The sequence below is a fragment of the Hyla sarda genome, chromosome 1 (genome assembly GCF_029499605.1).
Source record: "Hyla sarda isolate aHylSar1 chromosome 1, aHylSar1.hap1, whole genome shotgun sequence".
NCBI lineage: Eukaryota > Metazoa > Chordata > Amphibia > Anura > Hylidae > Hyla > Hyla sarda.
This window is the reverse complement of record NC_079189.1, coordinates 362,711,546-362,737,435: the sequence shown is the minus strand read 5'-3', so window position 1 is coordinate 362,737,435 and position 25,890 is coordinate 362,711,546. Positions and strand designations below refer to the sequence as shown.

The window sequence follows — 25,890 nt, the reverse complement described above, 5'->3', positions numbered from 1 at the left end:
ATGCACATGGGGAAGAAAAATCCGGGCTGGGATTATGTATTAAATGGGAGAACACTTGGGACGACTGACGTGGAAAAGGACTTGGAAGTCTTATTTAACAGTAAATTTAGCTGTAGTGACCAGTGTCGAGCAGCTGCTGCCAAGGCAAATAAAATCATGGGGTGCATCAATAGGGGCATAGATGCCCACGACAAGGAAATAATTCTACCGCTGTACAAATCACTAGTCAGACCACACATAGAATACTGTGTGTAGTACTGGGCACCAGTGTACAAGAAAGAAAAAGTGGAGCTGGAGAGGGTTCAGAGACGGGCAACCAGAGTAATACGGGGAATGGAGGACTACAGTACCCAGAAAGATTATCAGAATTGGGGTTATTTAGTTTAGAAAAAAGAAGGCTTAGGAGAGACCTAATAACTATGTATAAATATATCAGGGGGCAGTACAGAGATCTCTCCCATGATCTATTTATACCCAGGTCTGTATCTATAACAAGGGGGCATCCTCTACGTCTAGAGGAAAGAAGGTTTCTGCACCAGCACAGACGGGGGTTCTTTACTGTAAGAGCAGTGAGACTGTGGAATTCTCTCCCGAGGAGGTGGTCATGGTGAACTCTGTAAAAGAGTTCAAAAAGGGGTCTGGATTTTTGGAGAGTAATAACATCGCTGGTTATGTATACTATATTTATAGGGACAGAACGTTGATCCAGGGATTTATTCTGCCATATTTGGAGTCGGGAAGGAATTCTTACCTCTAGTATGATGTTTTTTTTTCCTACAGTAGGGACTCATTAGGGATATAGGTTGAACTTGATGAACTCTGGTCTTTTTTCAACCTTATGAACTGTGTTGCTATGTTACTATGTAGATTGACATGTGCTGTCATTTTGTGGCACACACAAAATCTGCAGGTTGCACATGCACTGCTGGATGTGTGTTCACTGTGAACTTGCTGTATTTGCAATGCAAATATGCATCCAACACTGCGTGCAAACCCTACATATTTTGGGGTGGATTTTGCTGACATTAAATGACAGCGCATGTGAATCCACCCTAAGGGTAGGGTCACACGTGCAGTATCCTGGGCATATTTGATGCACACTATTTGAAGCTGTAGATTTTATGCTATATTCAGTCAATTAGTTTACATTAAAATCTTCAGCATAAAATCTGCAGCTTCAAAGTATGCATCAAATATGTGCAGTATCCTGTACGTTTAACCCTACCCTAAGGCCAGTATAAGTACTTCCTTTATATTTCCCATTCCTTTTGAATACACATCGGGCTTTGGTTTAAAAATTGCTGGGGCAAATATCCAAAAACACTAGAAAACTTAATCTGTGTGGAAACCTAGCCTAAGGCCCCCATCACACATTGTTTGTGGAATTTTTTTGCCCTGAAAATACTGGATTATATAAAATAGTAGGGCTGTGCTCATGTTAGCATAATACAGATACATTTTTGTGTTTGTGATACTGCTGCTAGTCCAGACCTGACTGAGGGTCTGAAGGGCAAAATGCAACACCAAGGGCCTGTTCCCCCGATTTTTTAGAACCCCAGCAACACCCCTGGCTGCTGCAGCTCACTATTCTAAGTGGACGCAGCTGGCACCACGACCACTTTAAATCAGTGAGCTGCGGTGCCCCCCCCCCCCCCCCCACTGATCCCATGCCATTTCAATCCCCCGCATATGTATTGTATCTCTTACATCCGGGGCTCACGTCCTGCAGGATCGCATGGGAACTGAGTTCCTGCACTTTTTCCACAGCAGGAACACCATTCTCATGAGTTGGTGTCCTGCAGGACCAGCCCTTGAGTGGATATGTTGGGTGAGTTCCTGCACTTTTTTTTCCCCAGGACTTGACCCCTACTTACATCACTTTGTGATGTCACGCATATATAGTTAATTATTTCAAATTTGCATGGCAGGTATTTTTTTGCAAGAAAGGTGGCAACTCTAGTAATAGCCTATGGTGCACTATACTGTGTAGGCCTAAAACATTGCTGGAGTGCTTCTTTAGTAATACTTAATGGTGATCTTATACCTGAAGACTGTGGGGGAGATTTATCAAAACCTGTCCAGAGGAAAAGTTGCTGAGTTTCCCATAGCAACCAATCAGATCGCTTCTTTCATGTTTCAAAAATGAAAGAAGCAATCTGATTAGTTGCTATGGGCAACTGAACAACTTTTCCTCTGGACAGGTTTTGATAATTCTATTGTACACCCTGCCATTTATAGTTGGATTAGACCACATGATTGTTGCAGCCACCCTGGTCATTGCGGGTTACCTAATTCACATGAACTCCTTTGACATTATTATTTTGATACTGGACCCATAAGCCCTATTTATGAGACTGGATATAAAGCTACTTTCACACTACCATTGTCACACGGTAGCATGACAGCTGCCGGGGAAAAGAAATACTGCTTACACCGTCTTTTTCTCCGGCTACTCCCACTGAAAAACAGCAGCGCCCGACAGACCCCATTGACTATAATGGGGTTAATCGAGACCCCCTGTTACCCGTTGCACCCCGTCAAAATGACAGGCATCAAACTAAAAAAAAAAAAGGGAGAGTTTGACTGCCGTTCTTGATGGGGCGTAACGGCAGTGTGAAAGTAACCTAAAATATAAAACAGTATCTTAGTGAGTATGGTTTTATTGTGATAGACATCACAGGTGGCATACTGTGAATATTTATCTAATATCTAAACTATTCACTTTTTCCAGTTGTCCAGTAAGCTGAATTCTCTACCAACTCTTATCTCCATGAGGCTAGAATTTCTAAGGATCCTCTGCAGTCATGAACATTATCTTAACCTGAACCTCTTCTTTGTGGCATCATCATCTACACCAGCTTCCCCATGTCCTTCAATTTCCTCTGAGGTACTAATAAATAAGAAGTAACTAAAAAATATCAACATGTTCCAGTGCTTGTTTTTTAATTCACAGGGGAATACACTGCACTACAAAACAGAGGGAATATTAAATCTAGGTCTAATATTCAATGTGTACTGTCATAAACAAGCACCTGACAATCCCATTTTTCAACACATTCCACGCGTTTGTATATTTGAAAGTTAGCATTTTCACAGAGAATCGCATTTACCCAGAAAACAATTGACTGATGGCAGCTGCATAGTTCATTATTATTAAAGGGATTGTCTATCATGATAATTTAATTTATTTATTTTGAATTGATGGAGCAGACAAAAAAATGAAAAGCAAAAAAAAATATGAGAAGCAGTGCTCATTGATCCCCCACAGCTGCCAGGTCTCCACTGATCTCCACATCCTTGGAATTCCCTGTGTGTTAAGATGGAGATCAGAAAGTGGAGATTAGTGGAGACATGGGCAATGTCAGAATAGTAGTGGTAGGGTACAGAGTAAAGTATTGCTTTTTTTTAACCCAGTGTTCTCCCTTTTTATTTTACCATTCCAGACAACCCTTTTAAAATGTAATTTTAAGTTAAAGGGAACCTGTCATCAGATTTTACCTGTATAGCATGGCAACGCCTTATATATGATATAATCTTCTTCCTGCCCGAGATGGTGAGGAGCATATATAGTTTAAAAGTGTCTCCTGCCAGACCATAGGTAGTCCCCTGGGCGGGGAGCCATATTCACCTAATCCCGCAGTTTCGGCTGTAATCACTCCCCCTCAGCATGATTGGCAGCCCTTGTCACCGCTCTGCTCTCTAAGTAGACAGAGCAAAGCGATGTCTCAGACCGTGCCCGGGCTGTCAATCATGCTGAGGGGGTGTGATTACAGCTTAGCAGACCGGACTAGGTGAGTATAGCTCCCCGTCCAGAGAATTACTTACGGGGCCAGTGAGGGACACTTTTTTTTTTTTGTAAATAAACTTTATGAACAGAAGTATGCACAATGTTACAATAAACAGCACAATAACAATGAAGCACTGTACAGAAACAAATAATTAATCATATATAATAAGAATCTCATGTGTAGGGTACATGCATATGTTGGTTCTAACCCAAATAACCCCAATATCATGATTAATGCATAAAAGAACAAACCAGAAAATAAACCTTAACCAAACATAAAAATGTGAAAAATACAGCGATATCTAAGGAGATAGTAGTGAAAGCCCTTCCTCAATCAGGTAAACCTCATTCTCCACCCTCCTCTTGTCCCCCTCATAAATTCCCAAAAGGTCAGGCTTAACTACAGTTTAGTAGAAAAGAGAAGTAACCTTATCCATCACTTAAAGAGTGTTTCTAAGTGTCAGGAACTTCTAGGGTATTTAAGTGTCATCCAGTGCCAAATTGCATTATGTACCTTTCAGACCCTCAAGACGGTTCCAGGGGGAATATTTAAAATGAGTCATAATCCTTGTTCAGTAGCATCTGGTAGATAAGATATAAAAGCTCTCCATTTTTATAAAGAAAGCCTTCACATGCAATTCAGTGTGTTTGAGAGTGAACAGTAATTCCTTTTGTAAAATAACCTGATATTCTTGTAATATTTCGTAGATAGATGGTACAGTTGGGAGAAGCCAATGTGTAAGGATGCACTTTTTGACCACCAATAGCATTAAGTGAATTACTTTGCCCATCCCTCTCCTATGAGGTGGATCATCATCTTACATAGGGATATAATGAAATAGGTAGGGCTCTGGTGAGAGATCAAGGGTAGAATTCCAAATAGTGCGTAATGTATCCTTAACCCCAGTCCACAATGTAGAATTATACTTGGAGCGTCCTAGTTTCACCCCTAACTATATAATATACTGCATTGCAATTTGTACTGATTGTACAGGTGAGATCTCTGAGGAGTAATCCTATACCCCAAAAAAGAACTAAAATGAGGCAAAGTGCGGAGGACTTGTGGGAGTTGGTATGGGGGACACTTTTAAACCATATACCCTCATCATTCCTGTGGGCAGGAACATCTCCTGGGGTTGGTGAGGAAGAAGATTTTACTATGTATAACGCGTTGCCATGCATTATACATGGTAAAATCTAATGAAAAGTTTCCTCTACTGAGTCTGGTGGCTAGTTACAACAAGAACATTTTTAATACTTTTTATTAGAATTTTCAGCAAACATAGTTTTTAGAAAGACCATTATTATTTTTACCAGAATTTTCATTGTAGTAATTGTTTATAAACTAGAACAGAGGGCATATTGTGAGTAAATTGAATTTGTTTCCCTTGCACAGAATTCCAGTTCCTGTTCTAGCTTCCAAGAAAACAGGATAGCAAGCATGTTTGAAATGTCTCATCAGTTCCGCCAAAAACATTTTTTAACTGGACTCCTCTTCACAGAGCTGGATGCCGCACTGGACTCTGAAGTTGAAGGGTTTGTTCATTATTTATGTATACAGAGCATATTACAGTATTTCAATATTTTAGTATACTGTCACACAACTGTTGATAAATGATTACCGTACATACTCGAGTATAAGCCGACCCGAATATAAGCTGAGGCCCCTAATTTCACCCCAAAAACCCAGGAAAAGTTATTGACTCGACTATAAGCCTAGAGTGGGAAATACATCATCCCCCCCCCCCCGTCATCATCCAGATCATCATCACCCTGTCATCATCCCCCCTTCATCATCACCGCTTTTCATCATCCCCTCCTTCATCATTACCCTGTCATCATCCCCCCCCTTCATCATCACCGCCTGTCATCATCCCACACCCCCCCCTTCATCATCACCGCCTGTCATCATCCCACACCCCCCCTTCATCATCCGCACCTGTCATCATCCCACCCCCCCCCCCCCCCCCGTCATCATCCCACACCCCCCCCTTCATCATCACCGCTTGTTAATGTCTGAACAGTGGTCTCCCAGCATGCCCGGACAACCATCGGCTGTCCGGGCATGCTGGGAGTTGTAGTTTTGAAACATCTGGAGGTCCGCAGGTTGAAGACCACTGCGGCCTTCGTCATCATCCAGACCCCCCCCCTTTAGTTTTGTACTCACCTCCCCTCGGCGGGAAGTTAGGGTGAGCTGGTCCGGGCCATCTGTGCTGCAGGGACCGTCCGGTGGGGAGGGATAGTCGTTCCGAGCTGTCCATCTTCACTGGGGGGGGGCCTCTTCTCCGCGAACTTCTAAATGGTGACGTTGCCTTGACTACGACGCACAGGGACGTTGCGCATGAACGTCCCTGTGCATTGTTGTCAAGGCAACGTCACTATTCCGGGCCCGAAGCGCGGAGAAGAAGCCCCCCCCCCCCCCCGGTGAAGATGGACAGCCTGGAACGACTATCCCTTCCCACCGGACAGTCCCTGCAGCACAGATGGCCCGGACCAGCTCACCCTAACTTCCCGCCGAGGGGAGGTGAGTACAAAACTAAAGGGGGTGGGGGGGGTGTCTGGATGATGACTTAGGCCGCAGTGGTCTTCAACCTGCGGACCTCCAGAGGTTTCAAAACTACAACTCTCAGCATGCCGGGCATGCTGGGAGTTGTAGTTTTGAAACTTCCGGAGGTCCGCAGGTTGAAGACCACTGAGGGCGGAGAGTTCACTCGAGTATAAGCCGAGGGGGGTATTTTCAGCACGAAAAATCGTGCTGAAAAACTTGGCTTATACTCGAGTATATACGGTATATACAAATATCAGCCTTTTCCCTTGATGGGACCAAAAGCTTAATGATCAACACGCCCCTCCATGCATCTCTATGGGAGAGTTGGAGTTACATGAGTACAACACTTGTGTATCTTCAGCTCTCCCATAGAGATGTCTGAAGGGGGCATGTTGACTGCTGCTCCACGCATGAGTAAAGCTGGGGCACCATTTAGAAGATCGCGGGGATCCCAGTGGTCAGACCCCCTGCGATTAGACACTTATCCCCTATCTTGTGAATAGAGGATAAGATGTAAAACACCATACCCATTTAAAGTGCCACAGTCCCTTTCATAGAGAATTGTGTTTTGAACGGTTGGGTTCTGGGTGTTCAGACCACCATTGATCGGTAAAACAAGCAAGGAGATGTGCTTGGCTAAGTAGGGTGGGGTTTATAATTTAATTTTTCTGTCTTATGTACATGGTAGGCCTAAACTAAATCAAGGGAAAGCAGGTTAAACTATCAGTAATTGATATGGAACAAAATCTACAGGAAGTAACTGAATGAAACCTACAAAATCTAACAATAACACTGCTGTGAGACAGCAGTGCTAAACACTTTTGACACCAGTTTTGGGACACCCTGAGAGATAGCAGTGCTAAGAATTGTATAACACATCATGTAATTCTGAAGTGTCAGGTCTTTAGAGCACAACAGTAATGATAGTTGATATTTATTTTGCTTTCCTAGAATCAGTAAAGTACAAAGAAAGGCCATCAATGCTATACATAGTCTTCTGAGTTCACATGATCTGGACCCCCGCTATCAGAAAACAGAAATAAAGAACAAAATTGCTGCTCTGTATTTACCTTTGGTCAGCACTATTTTAGATGCTGTTCCTCAGCTTCATGATTTTTCAGGTAAATATAATCAAGTGTAAATGTAAACACACGTTGCACCAAAATTATGTAATATATGTATCACACATGTAGCCTATTATTTGTGGATATAGTTGACATGAGCAACTACAACTTAGATGTCTTTCTGCACTCTTTTACTATTTCTCTTAAATGTGGGGCTTCATATACTATAATGCTGTTATTTTTCATACCAGTGCATCCATTTATATAGTAAATAATTTATTGATTAATAGTTTTGGACTCAAAGACTGGAAAACCACGCAGTACAGAAGAGGAGCCAGAGACCCAAATAAATCCAAATGTTGCCATGGCAGTTGCAGGAAACCAGTTTGGTCTTAGGCCTTCTTCAGTGACTCTGTCTTCAGTGGTAAGGGCAATTCATCTCAGGTCACCACTATGTTTTATTTGGCATTTGTCTACCCATTATAACATCCTAGCACAGGCAATAAGTATAGAACCAAACCTTTACTTGGGACTTAAAGGGGTACTCCACCCCTAGACATCTTATCCCCTATCCTACACCAAAATTGAACATTAAGTTCAATGTATATGTTAGAAAGTTCCTTAGCCATATAGTTTGGCAAAAGATTGTTGTTTTGGCATTCATTTACCAAGTATATGTCAATGTACCATTTTTAACTGTGTTGAAAAGTGTAACTTGCTGTCCGGTATATGTTTATATACAATAAGCGTCAGCAACAAATATAAAACTGTATGGGCATGTAGTTGTCTAGAGCATGCATGTCTAGAGCCTGCATTTGGTGGCAGTCATTTAATGTCCACACCTAATATAGAGCCATAATGTAATGTGAAAGAATCCATAGATCGCTGGCAGATCCCGCTGGAATCCCCAGGTGCAGCCAACTTACAACTAATATGTATGGCCTGCTTTATACATCAAGGTGACTGTTGTCATTCACATGCAGACCAGGTTAATTGTAGTAATAAGGTACCAGCAATTTACCTATGGCCTGCCTTTATTTTTTAGATAGTCCTCTGACTGGCCATTGTGTAGACCAGAAAACAAGATATTGTACAGTTATAAAAATAACACAGAGCATAATACATGTATTCTCATCTTCAGCCTCTAAGGATGTACAACGCTCTGAGTACAGAATCTACCCGGAATCTGCTCACCTGCTTCCTTTGGATCATGAAAAACACAGAACAAGGTGTCATCCAAAAGTGGCTGGCCTACCTCCCCACCCTGCAGCTAAACAGAATACTTGATTTACTCTATATGTGTGTCTCCTGCTTTGAATATAAGGTAGACTTTTGCATTCCATTTGGGCCTTTATTGATTAAACATTGATGGATTTTCCTTAGGTCATCATATTAATCACTTTTAGACCATGTTTACATTGAAAAAATGGCAGCAAAGCAGATAAAGTCCATTTTTGCGGTGTGTGAATATGTCCCAAAGGTGGACATAAAAAACATAGTTAGATAAAAATTGGATAGATAGCAAGATAAAGGCTATGCTTTTTACTTTGATTTAAGGACTGGAATGCATTTGGTTGGATCTTAAACAAGGATCCATGGAATTTGGACCTTCTCTGTTCTTGGTAATAATATGTGACTTTAGTGACAATGACTTCCTGTTATTTCCTCAGGGCAAACAGTCACCTGACAAAGTGAGCACATTGGTGCTTCAGAAGTCCAGAGATGTCAAGGCTCGCTTAGAAGAAGCTTTGTTACGTGGAGAAGGAGCCAGAGGAGAAATGATGAGGCGGTGGAAAACTGGTACATAATAACTCATGTCAAATTACTGCTGCTTTTTCTGGTAATGGCCAGAAACAAAAGTAACTAGTGCCACCAGGACACATGGCTTTGAAGAGAACCCTGTGATCTTACTATGGCTAGAAGGCTTCTTTGTTTTGGTAAATCCTGTGAATAGATACTTTTTAATAGATACTTTTTTGCGGCCGGGTAGCCCTGTGATCGTAGCATTGGATTTTCCCCTGCAGATACCAAACAATAGGATAACAGCAGCATACTGCTAGCACTAAGCTGTATATGTGAAATATGACATTTTACTTTGCTATGGTGAAAAATAGAGGTTCTTAGCTTACCATTTGGCCAAATAGTGTGTACCATCCCACCACGATAATGTGACCTCATTTGGGATGGACCCTACACTGTGAATATGGCTCTCCTAGGCTAGAACTGCACTCCACCCATTGCACTAGGTGAGGGATGTGCTAGACCTTACATGCCCAGAAGTTGCAGGCTCAGTGGTAGCCTAGGAGAGGCATATTCATAGTGTAGCGTCCATCCCAAATGAGGTCACCTTATCGCGGTGGGATGGTACACACAATTTGACCAAATGGTAAGCCAAGAACCTCTTTATTTTTACCATAGCAGTATTGCAAAGTAAAACATGCCACATTTCACATATTGCTTAGCACTAGCAGTGTGCTGCTGTTATCCTATTGTTTGTATCTGCAGTGGAAAATCCACTGCTACAATCACAGGGCTACCCGGCCCGCAGCAGGGATCTTGCTGTAGTGACTGGCATCAGCACATCCGAAATATGCTGCAGATGCGCTACGTGTGACCCTACCCTTTTAAGCCATGAGCCAGTGTAAAGCTGAGTGCCTTTTCATAGCAAAAAAAAAACTCATTTGTAATCAGGGGTTATTTAATTTTGACTGCAACTGTATTTCTATATAGTGCCCAGTCTGGTGGCTTTAATAAAATATCTTCCAGAGAGAACTGACCATATGCATGTCATATATCTGTAATTTCTATTGTCCAGTAATGTCTCCAAAAGATAATTATTATAGGGGATCTCATTTGTTTTTATTTCACATTCTGCAAAATTAGAATTGGTTCACACAGTGCATATATTCATAGAATTTCCATAATGTGTTTTGCTTGTTAAAATGGAGCTGCCAATAATCACATTGCTAACCCACAATAAACGTGTGGTTTTGTTAACTTTTCCCTTGTCCTTCAAAATATAATGATAAGGCAAAAAAACTGCACTGTGTGAATTCAGCCAAAAGACCAAAATCATGATATCTGCTGCAGTTTTCATCCTTGTGTGCTCCTTTATCTAACAAGACCAATGAGACTTTCTGTACTATGTGTTTGGTTGTACTTGGGCTACTGCTTGGTCATCTTCTCATTGACTTTGTAGCCTCCATCAGGTTTTTATTCTTTTCCTGACTCCATAATTGCAGAGTGTCTCTCAACAAATCATGTTCAAGTGTCACATATTCTGAGCATGGACTATCATTAGTACATAGAAATTACAGGTGACATTGTCTTCTTCTGTAGCTGGAAATGACAGATTTTCTGGACTTAATGAAAACTTGAGGTGGAGGAAGGAGCAGACACAGTGGCGCCAAGCTAATGAGCGACTAAATATGTGAGCACCTTTACTCTTTCTTCATACAAATGTTATAACTGGAATAGCATGTACTGTGCAAAGCCTTGGGAGTAAAGACACAATTGTGTAGAAACACAAAGCAAAGTGGTTGTTGTCAATGGCGTGATTTACTGGCCTATAATCATTGTTACTAAGCTTCTTCTTTTTAATATTCTCAAACAACATGGGAAATGACAGTGGGGCATATATATTATTATTGTTTTCAATGTAGATAGCTTCCATGTAGATTAGATATGCCAGATTTGTCAAGGTGACTGATACTGTATGTTACATTTGACCACCATTTAGTTACCTTAATTTATACCAATTTTGTTGAGCCACAGTTTCTTTCTGCTAAGCTTTTTCCATTACCCTCTAAGCTCTAAGGGCTTGTTCACACTACAGAATGCCATCTAAGAAACTCCTCACAGATTCTGCTTGCAGCACCTTTCTATTGATTTCTATATCAATGGGATTTTGCTACTCTGCTCACATTTCAGAAGTTCCATCACAGAACATCTGACAAGGAATTGAATTCCAGTGAAAGATGAATCATGTTTAATCTACTAGCGGAATCTGCCAGTTTGTTGTCATCCAGCATCTACAATTACACCCTTTTTCTTGCGAATTGCTACGGAGGCTGCCATACATCGCCACGGGATTCAAATCTCCAGCTTAACGCACCGGAACGCCTATTATAGACGTGATCCTCTGCGGGGGAACTTCAGATCCATGTGAATTGCTGCCCTCCACATGCACTATCGTCATCCTGAGGCAGCGGTGTCAATGCATGGCGAGGGAAGTTCTCGGCATGTATCTGAAGCGCCCCACAGGGGATTCGTGGTTTTGATTGGCGTGCGGGCAGCGGGAAATTTGAATCTTGCGGCGATGTCAGACAGCCTCTGTATCGGTTCACAGGACAGTGGTGATTGTAGATGCGAGCTTAGACTACCTTGAAGCCTGCAACAATCATCTGCTGGTAAGCTCTGGGAACTGCCTGACATTGCAGCCAGATTTCAATGAGTGCTGCCAAACTATTCTGGGTGCCAATTCCAGATTTTTTCTTCTCCATTTACCATGGATCAATAAGTCACGGGTTCACAGAGGAAATTCAGCTGGGAATCTTCATAGTGTTTCCCTGCAGATTTGTGGTCAGAATCTATACCACAAATCTGCAGCCAATCAGCCGCCATTGAACACCACTACTGAACACACCCAAACAGTTACATATAGAATCTTATTGTCAGTTTTTAGTTTATATATATATATACACACACACACACAAGATTAATGGATTTTTATTACAGGACCAAGGCAGAAATTGATCAAGAAGCCATTATGTGTGGGAACCTGGCAACCGAAGCCAACTTGATCATTCTGGATGTGCTAGAAACTATGATACAGGTATAGTATGAACAACTGTGTAATGATAAAATTATCACAATACAATGCAAAAAAGAAAAGATGAAAGTATGACTTACATCCACATTATACTCTTCCAGTCAGGGGTGCTGGTAGTTTTGACAGCAAAAATAGAGCAGCCTGCAGCATTTTGCCATTAAATACCCAATAGATCCTATTCAATAGGATATGTCAGGATTTGTTGGGATCTGTTTGAAAATTGATCCATTGTAGCTGTAATGACTTGATACCAGTGTGAACTGAGCCTAGTTTGGGGAAAAGTGTTTGAATGGTGTCATTAAGTTTATAGAAGATATGAATATAATACTACTGTAACATAATGTAAAAATAAAAAAAACATAATACTAAAAGAAAACACAACGTTTAAATGTTTAAATAATTTATTATTGAAAAATAGTTAATGTAAGTGCTAAGTATTCTGCCATAAGGTAGCAATAGAACAATGACAATGTTTCCTCAGGGTATTTTTTTATGAATTGAATAATGACGGATATACTTGTTTACTTGTATGTATCATGTTTGTAGCTGCTATTAGTCATGTGGTTAGGAAATTACATTTACAAAATGACCTTATTTAGACCTTAGTGATATTCATTCTGGGCCACTACATCCATGTATAACTTACCTATTAAAGTAATCACAATCACAGAAAAAGGGTAATTCTTGGTTCAAACACTAGTTCCCAGCAGCATGTAGACAAGCACATAGAGGGACATTTATCAATGTTTGCTTATGTATTCTTTTTTTTAGTAATTTTTTCCTTACTATGTTTTTGCTTATGTGTGACTTATTTATCAACTGGTTTCAGCCTGTTGATAATTTTCTTTCACGTAAGCAATTTTTCCTTTTTTACTTTGGTAGTAGCTTTTCTGCTCCATGTTTGAGCTGGAGTAAATTTAGTCAATTTTTAACCCTGTTGCGACTTTTTTTTTTTTGCGCAGTTGCGACTGTCGCAGTTAATAAATACCTGACTACCCGTAGTTCATTTTAAAATTATTACTACGTAGTTAATTTTGGGAAAACTTGCTTTTCTCGCTTTCCAGTCAAAATGTCGCACGAAAAATCGCGTAGTCGCAGTTGCGACAATTTTGCGACAATTATAGTAAAGAAAACCTGACTAAACCTGTTGATAAATGTCCATAATAGTGGCTATATTTACTAAAGCCGTCTGCTGTTAGGCATTGTTAAGTTAGTCTGCAAATGTGACAGATTTAGGGCTCGTTCACATTGCCGCCAGGCTCCGTTATACAGAACTCTGTCAACAAGTCCGTCGAAATGCCGAGAGTTTAGCGGAGAAAAAAGTAGTGAATGCACTATTTTTTTTCCTCTACTAAACTTCCGTAAATTACCGGATCCCCGATTGAGCCCATTGAAGTGGCGCATGCTGGTTGATAAATCAGCTTCTAGTTGGGTTAAAACTTTGCACTTAAATGTAGTGCTTTAGGTCACGCTGATACCATGTCCCTTGTCAGACACAGGGCAAAAGTGTTTAAAACACATAGGGGGAGATTTATCAAAACCTGTGCAGAGGAAAGGTGAGCACTTGCCCATAGCAACCAACCAGATCACTTCTTTGATTTTTTTTTACAAGTCAAATAAGCAATCTGATGCTATGGGCAACTGGTCAACATTTCCTCTGCACTGGTTTTAATGAATCTCCCTCATAGTATATGTAGTACAAAGTATGTACATCAGTTTTTGGGTGCAAATTGCTAGTAAATCTGTGCTATTGTTATATGAGATAGGTCACAGAGATGCATAATACTGATGAACAACCATTTTCACACAACTGCTCACGACAGAAATTGGCTGCTTAGTGTCTTACTTATGTAAAGGTAATATATAGGTAATTATATAGGATACCAACCTGTATTATTTGGATGGATTCAGATTGAAGTGCACGATAATGACCCAGTTGGGTCAAAACATTGCAGCTATGTCACTGTTTGGATGCCAATAAAGAAGTCATTTTTTCCCTTTTTGGATGCTGTCAACCTCCTGTTCTTTTGAATTTTATATCTAGGTCAGTCTCCTGTTTCTGCATCGATAGTGGCTTTTCATATAATATTGCAATACTGTTTTGTCAATTTACAATAAATTTACACAATTTTCCATTTTTCCATTTCCATATATATTTTTTTACTGTAAATTTTTATTAAAGTTTTAACATACAGAAATGATGCCATAGACAACATTTGCAGATGTAAGACAAAAGTCAATGGTAAATACAAACCGTTACAAGAGATGACTAGGGGCAAAGTAAAATGCCTGAGCAATTGTTCCAAAAATACCACACAAACGGTATGCAGTGGTCAGTCAGCTCTCACAACATAACCAAGGTACCAAAAAGACCACTGAAGAATGCTTTTTAAAATACTATTAAATAGTTATGGTTTCTTTGATCATACGTATAGCCAAATGGAGCATATGTCTTTCACTTTAGACAGTATGGCAATATGTATCCCTGTTAAATATATTTTAGACATGTTCTAGTTATTTGAAGTTTAATATTATTTGGGCTTTCATGTACTATAGGTCAATTTATCAGTGGACTGCAAAGACAACCTTCTAGGAGGGATCCTTAAAGTACTTGTGCACTCTCTTAGCACCAATCAGAGCAACACCTATTTGTGCCACTGCTTCTCTTCCATCCGTTTGCTCATTATCAAGGTATCACATTTCTCCTTAAACAAGTACATCATTTAAGTATATGCTGTTACCTGTTACCATCAGTGGTGGTTCAAATGCCAGGATCACCACTGAAAGCTAGAAAGTAAGGGCTTTTACACACAATAAAGCACTGTGACCCCTTCTGATGTTTTCCCCCACAGTAATCACTGTGCAAGCGATGGAACACGTTGTAGTTCTTTCCACAGCACCTGGTAGGAAGTAGAGTTGTGCAGAATAAAAGGGTTGAGGCCACTTTGTTCTTAAGATCAGTGGAAGTCCATGAGAACAAAAAAGCTGATATCTTAGCAATGTGCCATTACATGATAGAGATGTGAGAACACTTTTATTATACCTTCATAGCCGTCAGAGCTAATTTTTAATTATATATAAAATAATTTTCCTGTATAAAGAAGAGGGGGATGCATTAAAGTCTAGTTCTAGCACATATTTGTAAAGAGTCACAAATTGTATCGCAAAGCCCGGTATTTGCACAAAAATTCTGGAACTTTTTAAAGATCTTCGATGTGCTTGCCCACGCACCAGATTTACTACAATTTATGCCTGCTCAGAGCTGGGGTAGATTTCTAATGCTGCCACATGGGTCCTGCACTGGCACAGTCTTAGTAAATTCCCTTTTAATAAGTTTAATTGTAAAAAACTGTCTCACATCAGCCAACCCTAGGGGAAGAAAATATAATTATTTCATACAGTTTATAAATAGGACTTAAATGGAGTCTTTGTGAGGACCATATGCTCCATTCATTGCATATGGGAGCGCCGAAGAGACCTGAGTACTGTACTTGGGCATCTCCAGCGCTTCCATAGAAATGAATGGAGTGCGTGTCATCTGTAGCACGCACTCCTCAAGGAGCTGGACAGGAGATCACAGGGGGCCCCAATGTTCCAGTGGATAGGGGAATAGTTGTTTTTGCTGAGCTACCCCTTTAATAATTAAACTCACCTCAGTGCTGACTTCAAGCTACAATAATTGTACCATTTAATGCCTACATTTTAGGTACCCATAAACCTCCATTGTTTGTTTGGCTGGCAGCTGTTATCCTCGATCCCTTCGTACACAGGGAAATTTAAGCTGAACATTCATGTGTTCTAAAAGGATGGGAGGGGGTTAACCTCCATCTGACAACTCTGGCTTTAGCTTTTTTCCCCCAAATACAAGGGTTGAGGAATCTAAGGCCAACATTGCTTATCCATCTCTACCCTGGCACTGTTTGTGGGGAGGGCAGTATACATGTTAAACAGCCAACCCATCCAAATGAAAACAGCAGGTTCTGCTGACTTTTCTCTAATGTGTGGGAGCTTTTAAGCTTTATATTAAAAAAAACTAAAACTGCTTCCCATATGTAGAAGTCAAGACTGTTTGCTACTATGTAGTATATTCCCTTCCCAAAACCTGTCTCCATGGGGGCTTGTTGGAAGGGAGTTGTAATTTAGCATGTTCTATTGTAGAATTCTCATTCAAAAAAAGACACTCCTGTGCCCGTTTAGAGCTCCTTTAATTCAGTTGGTATAACTAAGGTTGGCAACACCTGAAACGCGTGATTGCGTTCACATCTTGTGTCTTGGACTTTTATCTTAAATAAACGGGAGTTCTGCATATTCCACGCTGGCATTTTTGTTCATTCCTGTGGACTTTGTCCTAACACCTGCCATGCGGTGGACAGGACATTCATGTGATGAGCTTCTTACATATTAAAATGACATTTACTGTTGAAATTACCTAGTTTGAAAATGATAATTATATTAGCAATGATAATAATCTGGTTTCTTGACATATTGTATAAATCGTGTGATTCCCACCCTTAGTTTGGAGACATCCTGTTTGAAGAGGAAGTGGAGCAATGCTCTGATCTGTGCCAGAAGATGTTACATCATTGTAGTAGTGCCCTGGAAAGCACAAGGAGCCAAGCCTGTGCAACCCTGTATCTAATAATGAGATACAGCTTCAGCAGTCTAAGTGTAAGTTGCTTCCTTCTTTCATTCACACCAGAGAGTCTGTCATAATATGTTTTGTAATAGATGGGTATTCTTTGGTTATATTTCCTGAGCCATTTAGTCATCTAGTGTAACAATAAAATGACGGTGAGGGTGTCTTAGTTATGTCTTATTCATTGTGTTTGATTAATGCAGAATTTTGCAAGAGTGAAAATGCAGGTAACTATGTCTTTGGCTTCACTGGTGGGGAAATCCCAAGACTTTAATGAAGAGTACCTGCGGAAGTCACTAAGGAGCATACTGGCGTATGCAGAAGAAGATGAAGACATGCAGTCTACCATGTTTCCAATGCAGGTAATTTCTACTCAAAAGCTTTACATTCACATGGCCTTATAGTAGATCTATATTATTTCATATCATCTATATATGGCAGTCTTCATTCACTTTACACAGATTGGCATATTATAGTTTAGATCAATTTATTTGTGAGTTTATTGTATATTAACTTTTATATCACTATGTATATTTACACCGCAGTGTTTGGTTCGCACTGGTAACTATATGCAGCAACATAATATACCAGGAAAAAAAGAGTCTGTGTCGTAATATCAATAAATAAAATAAAGAAATATTTTGCCAAGAACATAAATAATGGCATTCTTTCATATTTCTATTGGCTAACTCTAAGACCTTGCATAAAATGAACCTTGCATAACTTAAAGGGGTACTCCGCCCCTAGACATCTTATCCCCTATGCAAAGGATAGGGGATAAGATGTCTGATCTCAGGGGGGTCCTGCAGCTGGGACCCCCGCGATCTCTGTGCAGCACCCGACATTCGTTTAGAACACTGGGTGCGGGCGACAGAGGTCGTAATGTCAAGGTCACCACATCCCCTCCCATAGACTTGCATTGAGGGAGCGTGGCCATGATGCCACGAACCCCACCGCCCGCTCCAAGCTTTGGGAATAAAAGATTCCAAATGCTAGGCAGTGGAGTACCCCTTTAATATCCTTGGCAATAACATTTTTATTTTATTAATATTGTGGTATCAGACTTTTTTTTTTTTTTTAGTTTTTCCACTGGGTATTAGCAAGAACTAAGGGCATATATACTTAAAGGTCCTTTATTTTAAAATGTGGCATGTGTTCTATGGAACATTTGATCAGAACGAATTAACATTGGTAACAATTTAAAATAATCATAGGCAATTGATGTAACTAAAATTCTAATAAAGGGGTTATCCAGGAATAGAAAAACACAGCTAATTTCTTTCAAAAACAGCTCCACGTCTGTCCCCAGGTTGGGTGTGGTTTTACAACTTGACTTCATTCACTTCAATGGAACTGAGCGGCAGAACCCCACCCAACCTGGGGACAGACGGGGAGCGGTTTTTGATTGACAGTACCTCTGTTTTTCTATTCCTGGATAACCCCTTTAAAGGGGTTATCCAGCATAAGGTGATTTTAGTACGTACCTGGCAGACAGTAATGGACATACTTAGGAAGGATCTGCGCTTGTCTTAGAGCTAAATGGCTATGTTGTGAGATTACCATAACACTGTGGCTAGCTTTTTGTGAACTTGTATTTCCTGTTTTCAGTTTTCTTATTTGCCTACAAATCCCATGATTCCATTTTCCTCCTTCCCACACATCAGCCACCCCACCCATTGAAACATAAATGAGCTGCAGACCTGTGGTTTTCAATCAGGGTGCCTCCAGCTGTTGCATTACTTGCAGATTGCTCTCTCCACCCATTGAAGCAGACAGGCTCCCTGTCATCAGCTGACTAGTGAGTCAGGTCTCGACCGCATTGCACCTGGGAAAAATCCGAGACAACAGTAATTCTGTATGCTGTTAAAAATAAATATTGGGGTTAAAATCACATAAGAATTGTGAGAAAACCGTCACACACAGGTAAAGACACTATATTATGAACCACACTAACGTTACAGCCCCTGTAGCATAGTCAAATAAAAAAAAATCCTGGAATACCCCTTATACTACTTATGGGTCTGCAAAAGATGTCTCTATAATTTCAGATAAACCATATTTCATCTCCACATGAAGCCCAATTAAATTAAGCTTAAAGCATTAAAGTCATGTGAAAAGTTTAGATTAGTCAGTTTCCCAGTGCTGAGATCCCAACCAATTGCTAGATTTAACCAGGTAAAGCACACAGCAGCGTGCTTCACTCCCCTACTCTGTACTCCATGCTGGAGATGGGCTCAGTGGACTAAGATGGAGCTTGTATCCTACAAAAAGGAGGTATCAGCATGGTGGCGTGGAATGAAGCACGCTTCTGTGCAATTTTCCCTGTTATATCTAATGATCGAAAGGGTCATTAACACTTGGCATAAACACTTTGAGGCCTACAAAAAAAGCAGCATGACACATTTTATATATATATATATATATATATATATATATATATATATATAATGTGTCATGCTGCTTCATTGACTAACAAACTGCAGAAATGTACTGATACTCCGATATCTGTTTTTAAGGTGAATGAACTCTTAAACAATCTGAACAGTATTCTGTCAGATACAGTCAAAATGAGAGCTTTCCAGAAAGACCCAGAGATGTTAATGGATTTGATGTACAGGTATGTGTTAAGCCACATCTTATGACTACTTAATTGTCATGAATTTCTTAATCTAAAGTCTTAAAGTCTTTAAAGTTTTAATAAGGTTTTAATCTTGCTAAAAAGCAGACATCAGAGGATATAAATGAAAATGGTCTAGTTTTTTTGTGTACACATGCACTAGTCAGTCTAAGAATGCACAGATTTATTACTGGCGTATCTTTTAGCTAGGTATAAACGTTGTAAATTGGGGGGCGGGGGGGGGAGCCGCAGTGAAATAGGTATTAACAGCTTAGTTTTTTATCTACTATCTTATGTTAAAGTCTATGGAAAAGCTCGTCAGTGCACACATTGTTTTAAAAACCAGCCATAATTGCATGTTTTGTATACCTATTTTACTGCTGCTTTTTGTCTTTTCACTTTACAGTGTTTGAGCCCAGCCTTTGACTGTCTAAGTTGACTGTACACCATTTTAACACATATGTGGTGCAGAGTGTTGCATTTAAACAATGCTCCTTTTCTATAAAGCTTTTGCAGTAAGCCACAAGGCGCAAACATGTCTAAAATATATCGAAAATGTACTGCAAGTCATGTCAGTTTTTTGGCACAAATTGTACTATATTTTTGATGTACACAATATTATATGTATTACCAGCTATTACTCAGTTGTTCTATGTTGTTTTTGCCATGCTACTGCTGATTTCTCACATTTGTTCTTTGCTCTTGGGAAAACTTTTTGTAGAGCTATTTTATTAAGCAAACCAAATATATAGCCCATTTCACTGACTAGTAAATAGTCCAAAATACACTTGCCATACGCTTGATATTTTCGATGACCAAAAAGATAGATTTAGACCATATTCCTTCAAGCATGACAGATACAAACCGAAAGAAACACATGTTATATTAGATGTATGGTACAGGAACATTTTTCACAAAAAATTCTTGAAAATATATAAATAGATGGAGATAATATGCAAAGTAGCAGCAAGGGTTTCCCTACCATAGTAGAAGCTAATTCTGACTGACAGCTGTTCTGCCTATGAGATGCTACAACCCATTAGCATTACTAGCAGGCATTTTGCTGAATGTTGTTCCTCCGGTCTTCTTTACTGAAAATCTCCTCTTCTTAACAACAAATAACCTCCTCCAGTCATTTTCTAAAACTTTCTTCGATGTGTGTTTATGAGAATCTAATAAACACAAAAAAAAGTTACATAAATAGGAACTTTCTTTTAATGATTGCTTTTTTGATCAGAATTGCAAAGGGCTATCAGACTTCCCCCGACCTGAGATTGACCTGGCTACAGAATATGGCAGAGAAACACGTGAAGGTGAAATGTTACACAGAAGCAGCCATGTGTCTGGTACATGCCGCAGCTCTTGTTGCAGAATACTTGAGCTTGCTGGAAGACTGCATGTATCTGCCTGTCGGTAGTGTCAGCTTTCAAGTAAGTTTATTATATAGTATACATTTAGGATTTTCTTATAGTTACTGCCTCAAAATGACTTAAAGGGATATTCCAGGCAAAACCTTTTTTTATATATATCAACTGGCTCAGGAAAGTTAAACAGATTTGTAAATTACTACTATTAAAAAATCTTAATCCTTCCAATAGTTATTAGCTTCTGAAGTTTTCTGTCTAACTGCTCAATGATGATGTCACGTCTCGGGAGCTGTGCACGATGGGAGAATATCCCCATAGGAACTGCACAGCTCCCGGGACGTGAGTCATCAGAGAGCAGTTAGACAGAAAACAACAACTCAACTTCAGAAGCTAATAACTATTGGAAGGATTAAGATCTTTTAATTGAAGTAATTTACAAATCTGTTTAACTTTCCGGAGCCAGTTGATATATAAAAAAAAGGTTTGGCCTGGAATACCCCTTTAATGTTAGTATTAATATCATTGATTCATATGTCCCTCCATATACAAGCAGAAAAAATAAATATAATAGCACTCTTTTTTTTATATAGTACATAACTAATGATAATATTCCTAATAAACTTTCCAGAACATTTCCTCTAATGTGATAGAAGAATCAGCAGTGTCTGATGACATCTTGACACCAGATGAAGATGGAGTGTGTTCTGGACGATACTTCTCAGAGACAGGACTAGTTGGGCTTCTGGAACAAGCTGCAGAGCTCTTCAGTCAAGTAAGCATTCTTTAGCATTTTAAACAAAGCATGAAACTACTTCTAGATAGTGTAAACATTTGGGGGTCAGTAGCTTACAGGACTACCTGGCATCCTGGCCGTCTAGCCTCTAAATAAACATTTAAACCCCTTCTTTGTATGGTTTTACCTACTAGGACAACATTAAAAAAAAATACTTCTTAAAAGGTCTTAAAGTGTACCTGTCGTTAACAAAAACTTTTTAGATAATACCATTATATGTGTATTTGTAATATACATTGGTTAAAATGTGTATATTTTTATCCCTGCAGCTATTGTTTCTGTGTCTCTTTGACATTGATTATAACAAATGTTTTAATCAATGTATATTACAAATCTACATATAATGGTATTATCTACATTATATCTAGGTAGACTTTAAATTAGGTACATACAACCACAGACAACTACACACAACAGATTCCACAATGTTCATTTCCTGTTACCAGTCTTTTTAATATGTACCTGGCGGGCCCCTTGACAAATGTTTAATTCACATTCCACTATTATTCACTCCCTGTGCTTAATTACAGAAATAGTCTTTTCTTTAAGATCACAACTGAATGAATATGTATTTGTCTAGGAATATAACTCTAAATACTAAATTTTCTACAGGCAGGATGCTATGAGACTGTGAATGAGGTCTACAAAATTGTCATCCCTGTACTTGAGGCTCATCGAGACTTCCGAAAGCTCTCTTCCACCCATGAGAAACTCAAGAAGGCATATGACCGAATAATAACCAAGGTAGCCATTCATAATTTAGATTTTCATTATGTACATAAACTTATGCAGGGGGGGGTGGAAGTAAAAAAAAAAAAAACTACTTGTCCAAGGGACTAAAGCGGAACACAATCTACTTGTCCCTCAAGAAAATCCACTTGTCCTGGTAGATAAAATAATTTCAACCAAAATAATATGTTAAAAAAGGTCTTTATTAGTTTCTGCACTTTAGTTTTTTCCTCCTCATCCTATAATAGCCAAAACTATTATTTTTCAATCTACAGACTCATATGAGGCTTGTTTTTTGCGGGGCCAAGTATACTTTGTAATGACACCTTTTATTTTTCCATAACCTATGATCTGAAACAAAAAAAAAATTATTTGTGAGGTGAAATTGAGAAAAATGCAAATTTGGGGAATTGCTTTTTTTTGCCATTCACCTTGTGGTCAAACTTACATATTATTTTGATACTTCAGGTCGACCTGATTACACCAATACCAAATTTGTTTAGTTATGTCATGTCATGTTTTCATAATTAAATATTTTATTTTTAATAAAAAAAAAAAAAGTCCCTGACCCCTATAATATTTTTCTTTTTCCGTATACTGGGCTGTATAGGGCAAATTTTTGGGGCCGTAATATGCTGTTTGTATCGGTACCATTTTAATATTGATTGGACTTTTTGAACACTTTTTTACTTCATTTTTTCTGGGTTATGATGTTATAAACATAAAAAACGCAATTCAGTGATTTTTTTTTTAATGTTAACGCCTTTTATCATACGGGATATAAAATGTTATTTTTTTATAGTTCGGTCAATTACGCACGCACAATACCAAACATGTTTATTTTTATTATGTTTACATATTTTTATATGGAAAAAGGGTATGATATGAACTTTTAATATGGAAGGGGTTAATGGGGTTTTTTAAACTTTTATTAAACTTTTTTTTTTCTCTAATACACCTTTTTTTTAGGAGAAATCGTTTATATTCCACATACAGGTCAATGCAGTTCTATTGAACTCCATTGATCTGTGTTCATTTGGTTGAGCCTGCTCAGGGCAGGCTCAATCAAATGCAGATCTATGGGGAAGCCATGAATGCATAGGTAGGCCCTCCGGCTACCTCCATCGCCCCCCGCGATCGCTTTCCGGGGGTGGCGATTCTCCCCGCTAGACCACCAGGGATGGTTAAAAGATCCCTTAAGGCACAGCTGTTAACTTTGACAGCGGTGATCTAAAGGGTTAATAACCGCATGCCGGGCTATTAGCGGCGCCCCCGGCTACTAAAATCAACCGGGGGCTGCCGAGTATGGAGCGGGCTCTAGTCAGGAGCCTGCTCCATACAATCTGAACACTGGTGTGAGGGGCAGACTTGCATCCCATGCAAGTCTGCATCTGCACCTCACCGCATAAAAAAAAAAGGGGGGGGAGAGTCGGTCTGGCCCTGCTTGCCCGATACAGGTCTAAAGCTTTGAAAAATTCACCTGCCCGGCACCCTCTCCATACACACACACAAGCTATCTATAGAAAAACTTGGTTTCAACAATGTAACTAGAATATTATTTGGATACAACAGGGGCAAAAGAGAATGTTTGGCACATACTTCCGTGTAGGATTTTATGGAGCAAAGTTTGGTGACCTAGATGAACAGGAGTATATTTACAAAGAACCAGCGATCACTAAACTCCCTGAGATTTCGCACCGACTAGAGGTAAACTGTCTTTTTAATTCACTTTCATTCACTTTTTCTATATCTAGCATTATGTAACACAGAACAGCATTGTTTTTTTAAGAAAATTCACCTGCAGTGTGTTATGTTAAGTTGTGACGCCACGCCCCTCCATTCATTTCTATTGGAGGGGGCATGATGGCTGTCACTCCCCCTCCCATAGACATAAATGGAAGGGGCGTGGTGTGACATCATGAGGGGGCGTGACATGATGTCACACCACGCCCCTTCCATTTACGGGAAACCAGCGTTTTAAACAAACTGTTTAGAATGCCGGGTGCTGAACAGAGATCGTGGCGGGTCCCAGTAGCGGGACCCTCGCGATCAGACATCTTATTCCCTATCCTTTGGATACATGCATTTCTTTTCATATAATGTATCAGATTCGATTATATATGTTTTCTGGACACCCTTGTTGTATCTTTCTGCTTATATGGTGTGTGGGATGGGGTTGGGTTTGGTGAGTGTACATAACTTGTATGTTGAAAAAGGCATGACAATGATCTGATTAAAAAATAAATAATATATAATTTTATGTATAATTATTACTATTTATTTTTATTTCCTTTGTAGGGATTTTACGGTAATTGTTTTGGAGAGCATATGGTGGAAGTGATTAAAGACTCAGCTCCCGTAGATAAGTCAAAACTGGATCCCAATAAGGTAGCACAATAACTGTTGATTTTAGCTTCGTCTTTTGAAATTTAATCCCTTAAGGACACAGCCCATTTTGGCCTCAAGGACGCAGCCAATTTAGTTTTTTGCATTTTCGTTTTTTCCTCCTCACCTTCTAAAAATCATTTAGAATATATATTTATATCATCATCCACAGACCCATCTGAGTGCTTGTTTTTTGCGCGACCAGTTGTCCTTCATAATGACATTAATCATTTTACCATAAAATGTATGGCTCAACCAATAAAATATTATTTGTGTGGGGAAATTGAAAAGAAAACCGTAATTTTTTTAATTTTGGAGAGTTTCGTTTTCACGCTGTACACTGTACAGTAAAACTGACATGTTCTCTTTATTCTGTGGGTTAATACGATTGAAATTATACCCATGTTAAATGCTTTTCTATTATTGTGCGGCTTTAAAAAAGTCTCAAACTTTTTAAACAAAATTAGTATGTTTAAAATCACTCTATTTTGACCACCTACTGTATAACTTTCTAATTTTTCCGTATACGGGGCAGTATGAGGGCTAATTTTTTGCGCTGTGATCTGTAGTTTATATCACTAACACTTTTGGTTATATTTAACTCTTTAATCGCTTTTAATTAATTTTTTTGGAAAAAAATGTGACAAAAAAAGCAGCAATTTATTTTTATATATTTTTTGTTACATTTAACAATTTAACAATGTTGATTGGGGCGTCTAAAAAAAAATTACAAGCCCGGCTGCTCAGCAGTAGAGATGAGCAAAGTTACAGTAATTTGATTTGTCATGAGCAGAGAAGTTTGTGACGAAGTTCAAACCGTGTAAGTTCGCTCATCTCTACTCAGCGGAGCTGATCGGGACCATAGCGGTGAAATTGCGATGTCCCGATAAGGGGACATACCTGCCTCCTCTCTGTCCTTACCTGCCTCCTCTCTGTCCGATCGGGGATCCAAAGTCCCAGTCACCCATGGCAGGCTGGAGCAATGGAGTACCAGCAACACTGATCAATGCTATGCTATGGCAAAGCATTGTTCAGTGTATGAAATCTAATGATTTTTTTGTCCACTAAAGTCATACAAAATAATGGGCGTCTAACAAAACCCTGACTTTTCAAAGTGAATGGAACCTCTAGGG

General features: G+C 39.4%; 1 protein-coding gene across 8 annotated transcripts in view; it reads left to right on the top strand.

Annotated features, from left to right (window-relative positions):
- Positions 1 to 25,890, top strand: part of DOCK8 (dedicator of cytokinesis 8) — a 238,314-nt gene that overhangs the window by 195,896 nt on the left and 16,528 nt on the right. For all 8 annotated transcript variants that reach the window (XM_056522784.1, XM_056522774.1, XM_056522767.1 and 5 more), the window contains 17 exons: positions 2,732 to 2,887; positions 5,184 to 5,323; positions 7,287 to 7,456; positions 7,690 to 7,823; positions 8,541 to 8,723; positions 9,070 to 9,199; positions 10,739 to 10,829; positions 12,137 to 12,233; positions 14,787 to 14,921; positions 16,746 to 16,898; positions 17,070 to 17,228; positions 19,383 to 19,483; positions 20,721 to 20,913; positions 21,479 to 21,622; positions 22,256 to 22,387; positions 23,945 to 24,079; positions 24,671 to 24,760. In XM_056522784.1, the coding sequence (XP_056378759.1) occupies positions 2,732 to 2,887; positions 5,184 to 5,323; positions 7,287 to 7,456; positions 7,690 to 7,823; positions 8,541 to 8,723; positions 9,070 to 9,199; positions 10,739 to 10,829; positions 12,137 to 12,233; positions 14,787 to 14,921; positions 16,746 to 16,898; positions 17,070 to 17,228; positions 19,383 to 19,483; positions 20,721 to 20,913; positions 21,479 to 21,622; positions 22,256 to 22,387; positions 23,945 to 24,079; positions 24,671 to 24,760 (2,343 nt within the window). The remainder of the gene's footprint in view (positions 1 to 2,731; positions 2,888 to 5,183; positions 5,324 to 7,286; positions 7,457 to 7,689; positions 7,824 to 8,540; positions 8,724 to 9,069; positions 9,200 to 10,738; positions 10,830 to 12,136; positions 12,234 to 14,786; positions 14,922 to 16,745; positions 16,899 to 17,069; positions 17,229 to 19,382; positions 19,484 to 20,720; positions 20,914 to 21,478; positions 21,623 to 22,255; positions 22,388 to 23,944; positions 24,080 to 24,670; positions 24,761 to 25,890) is intronic.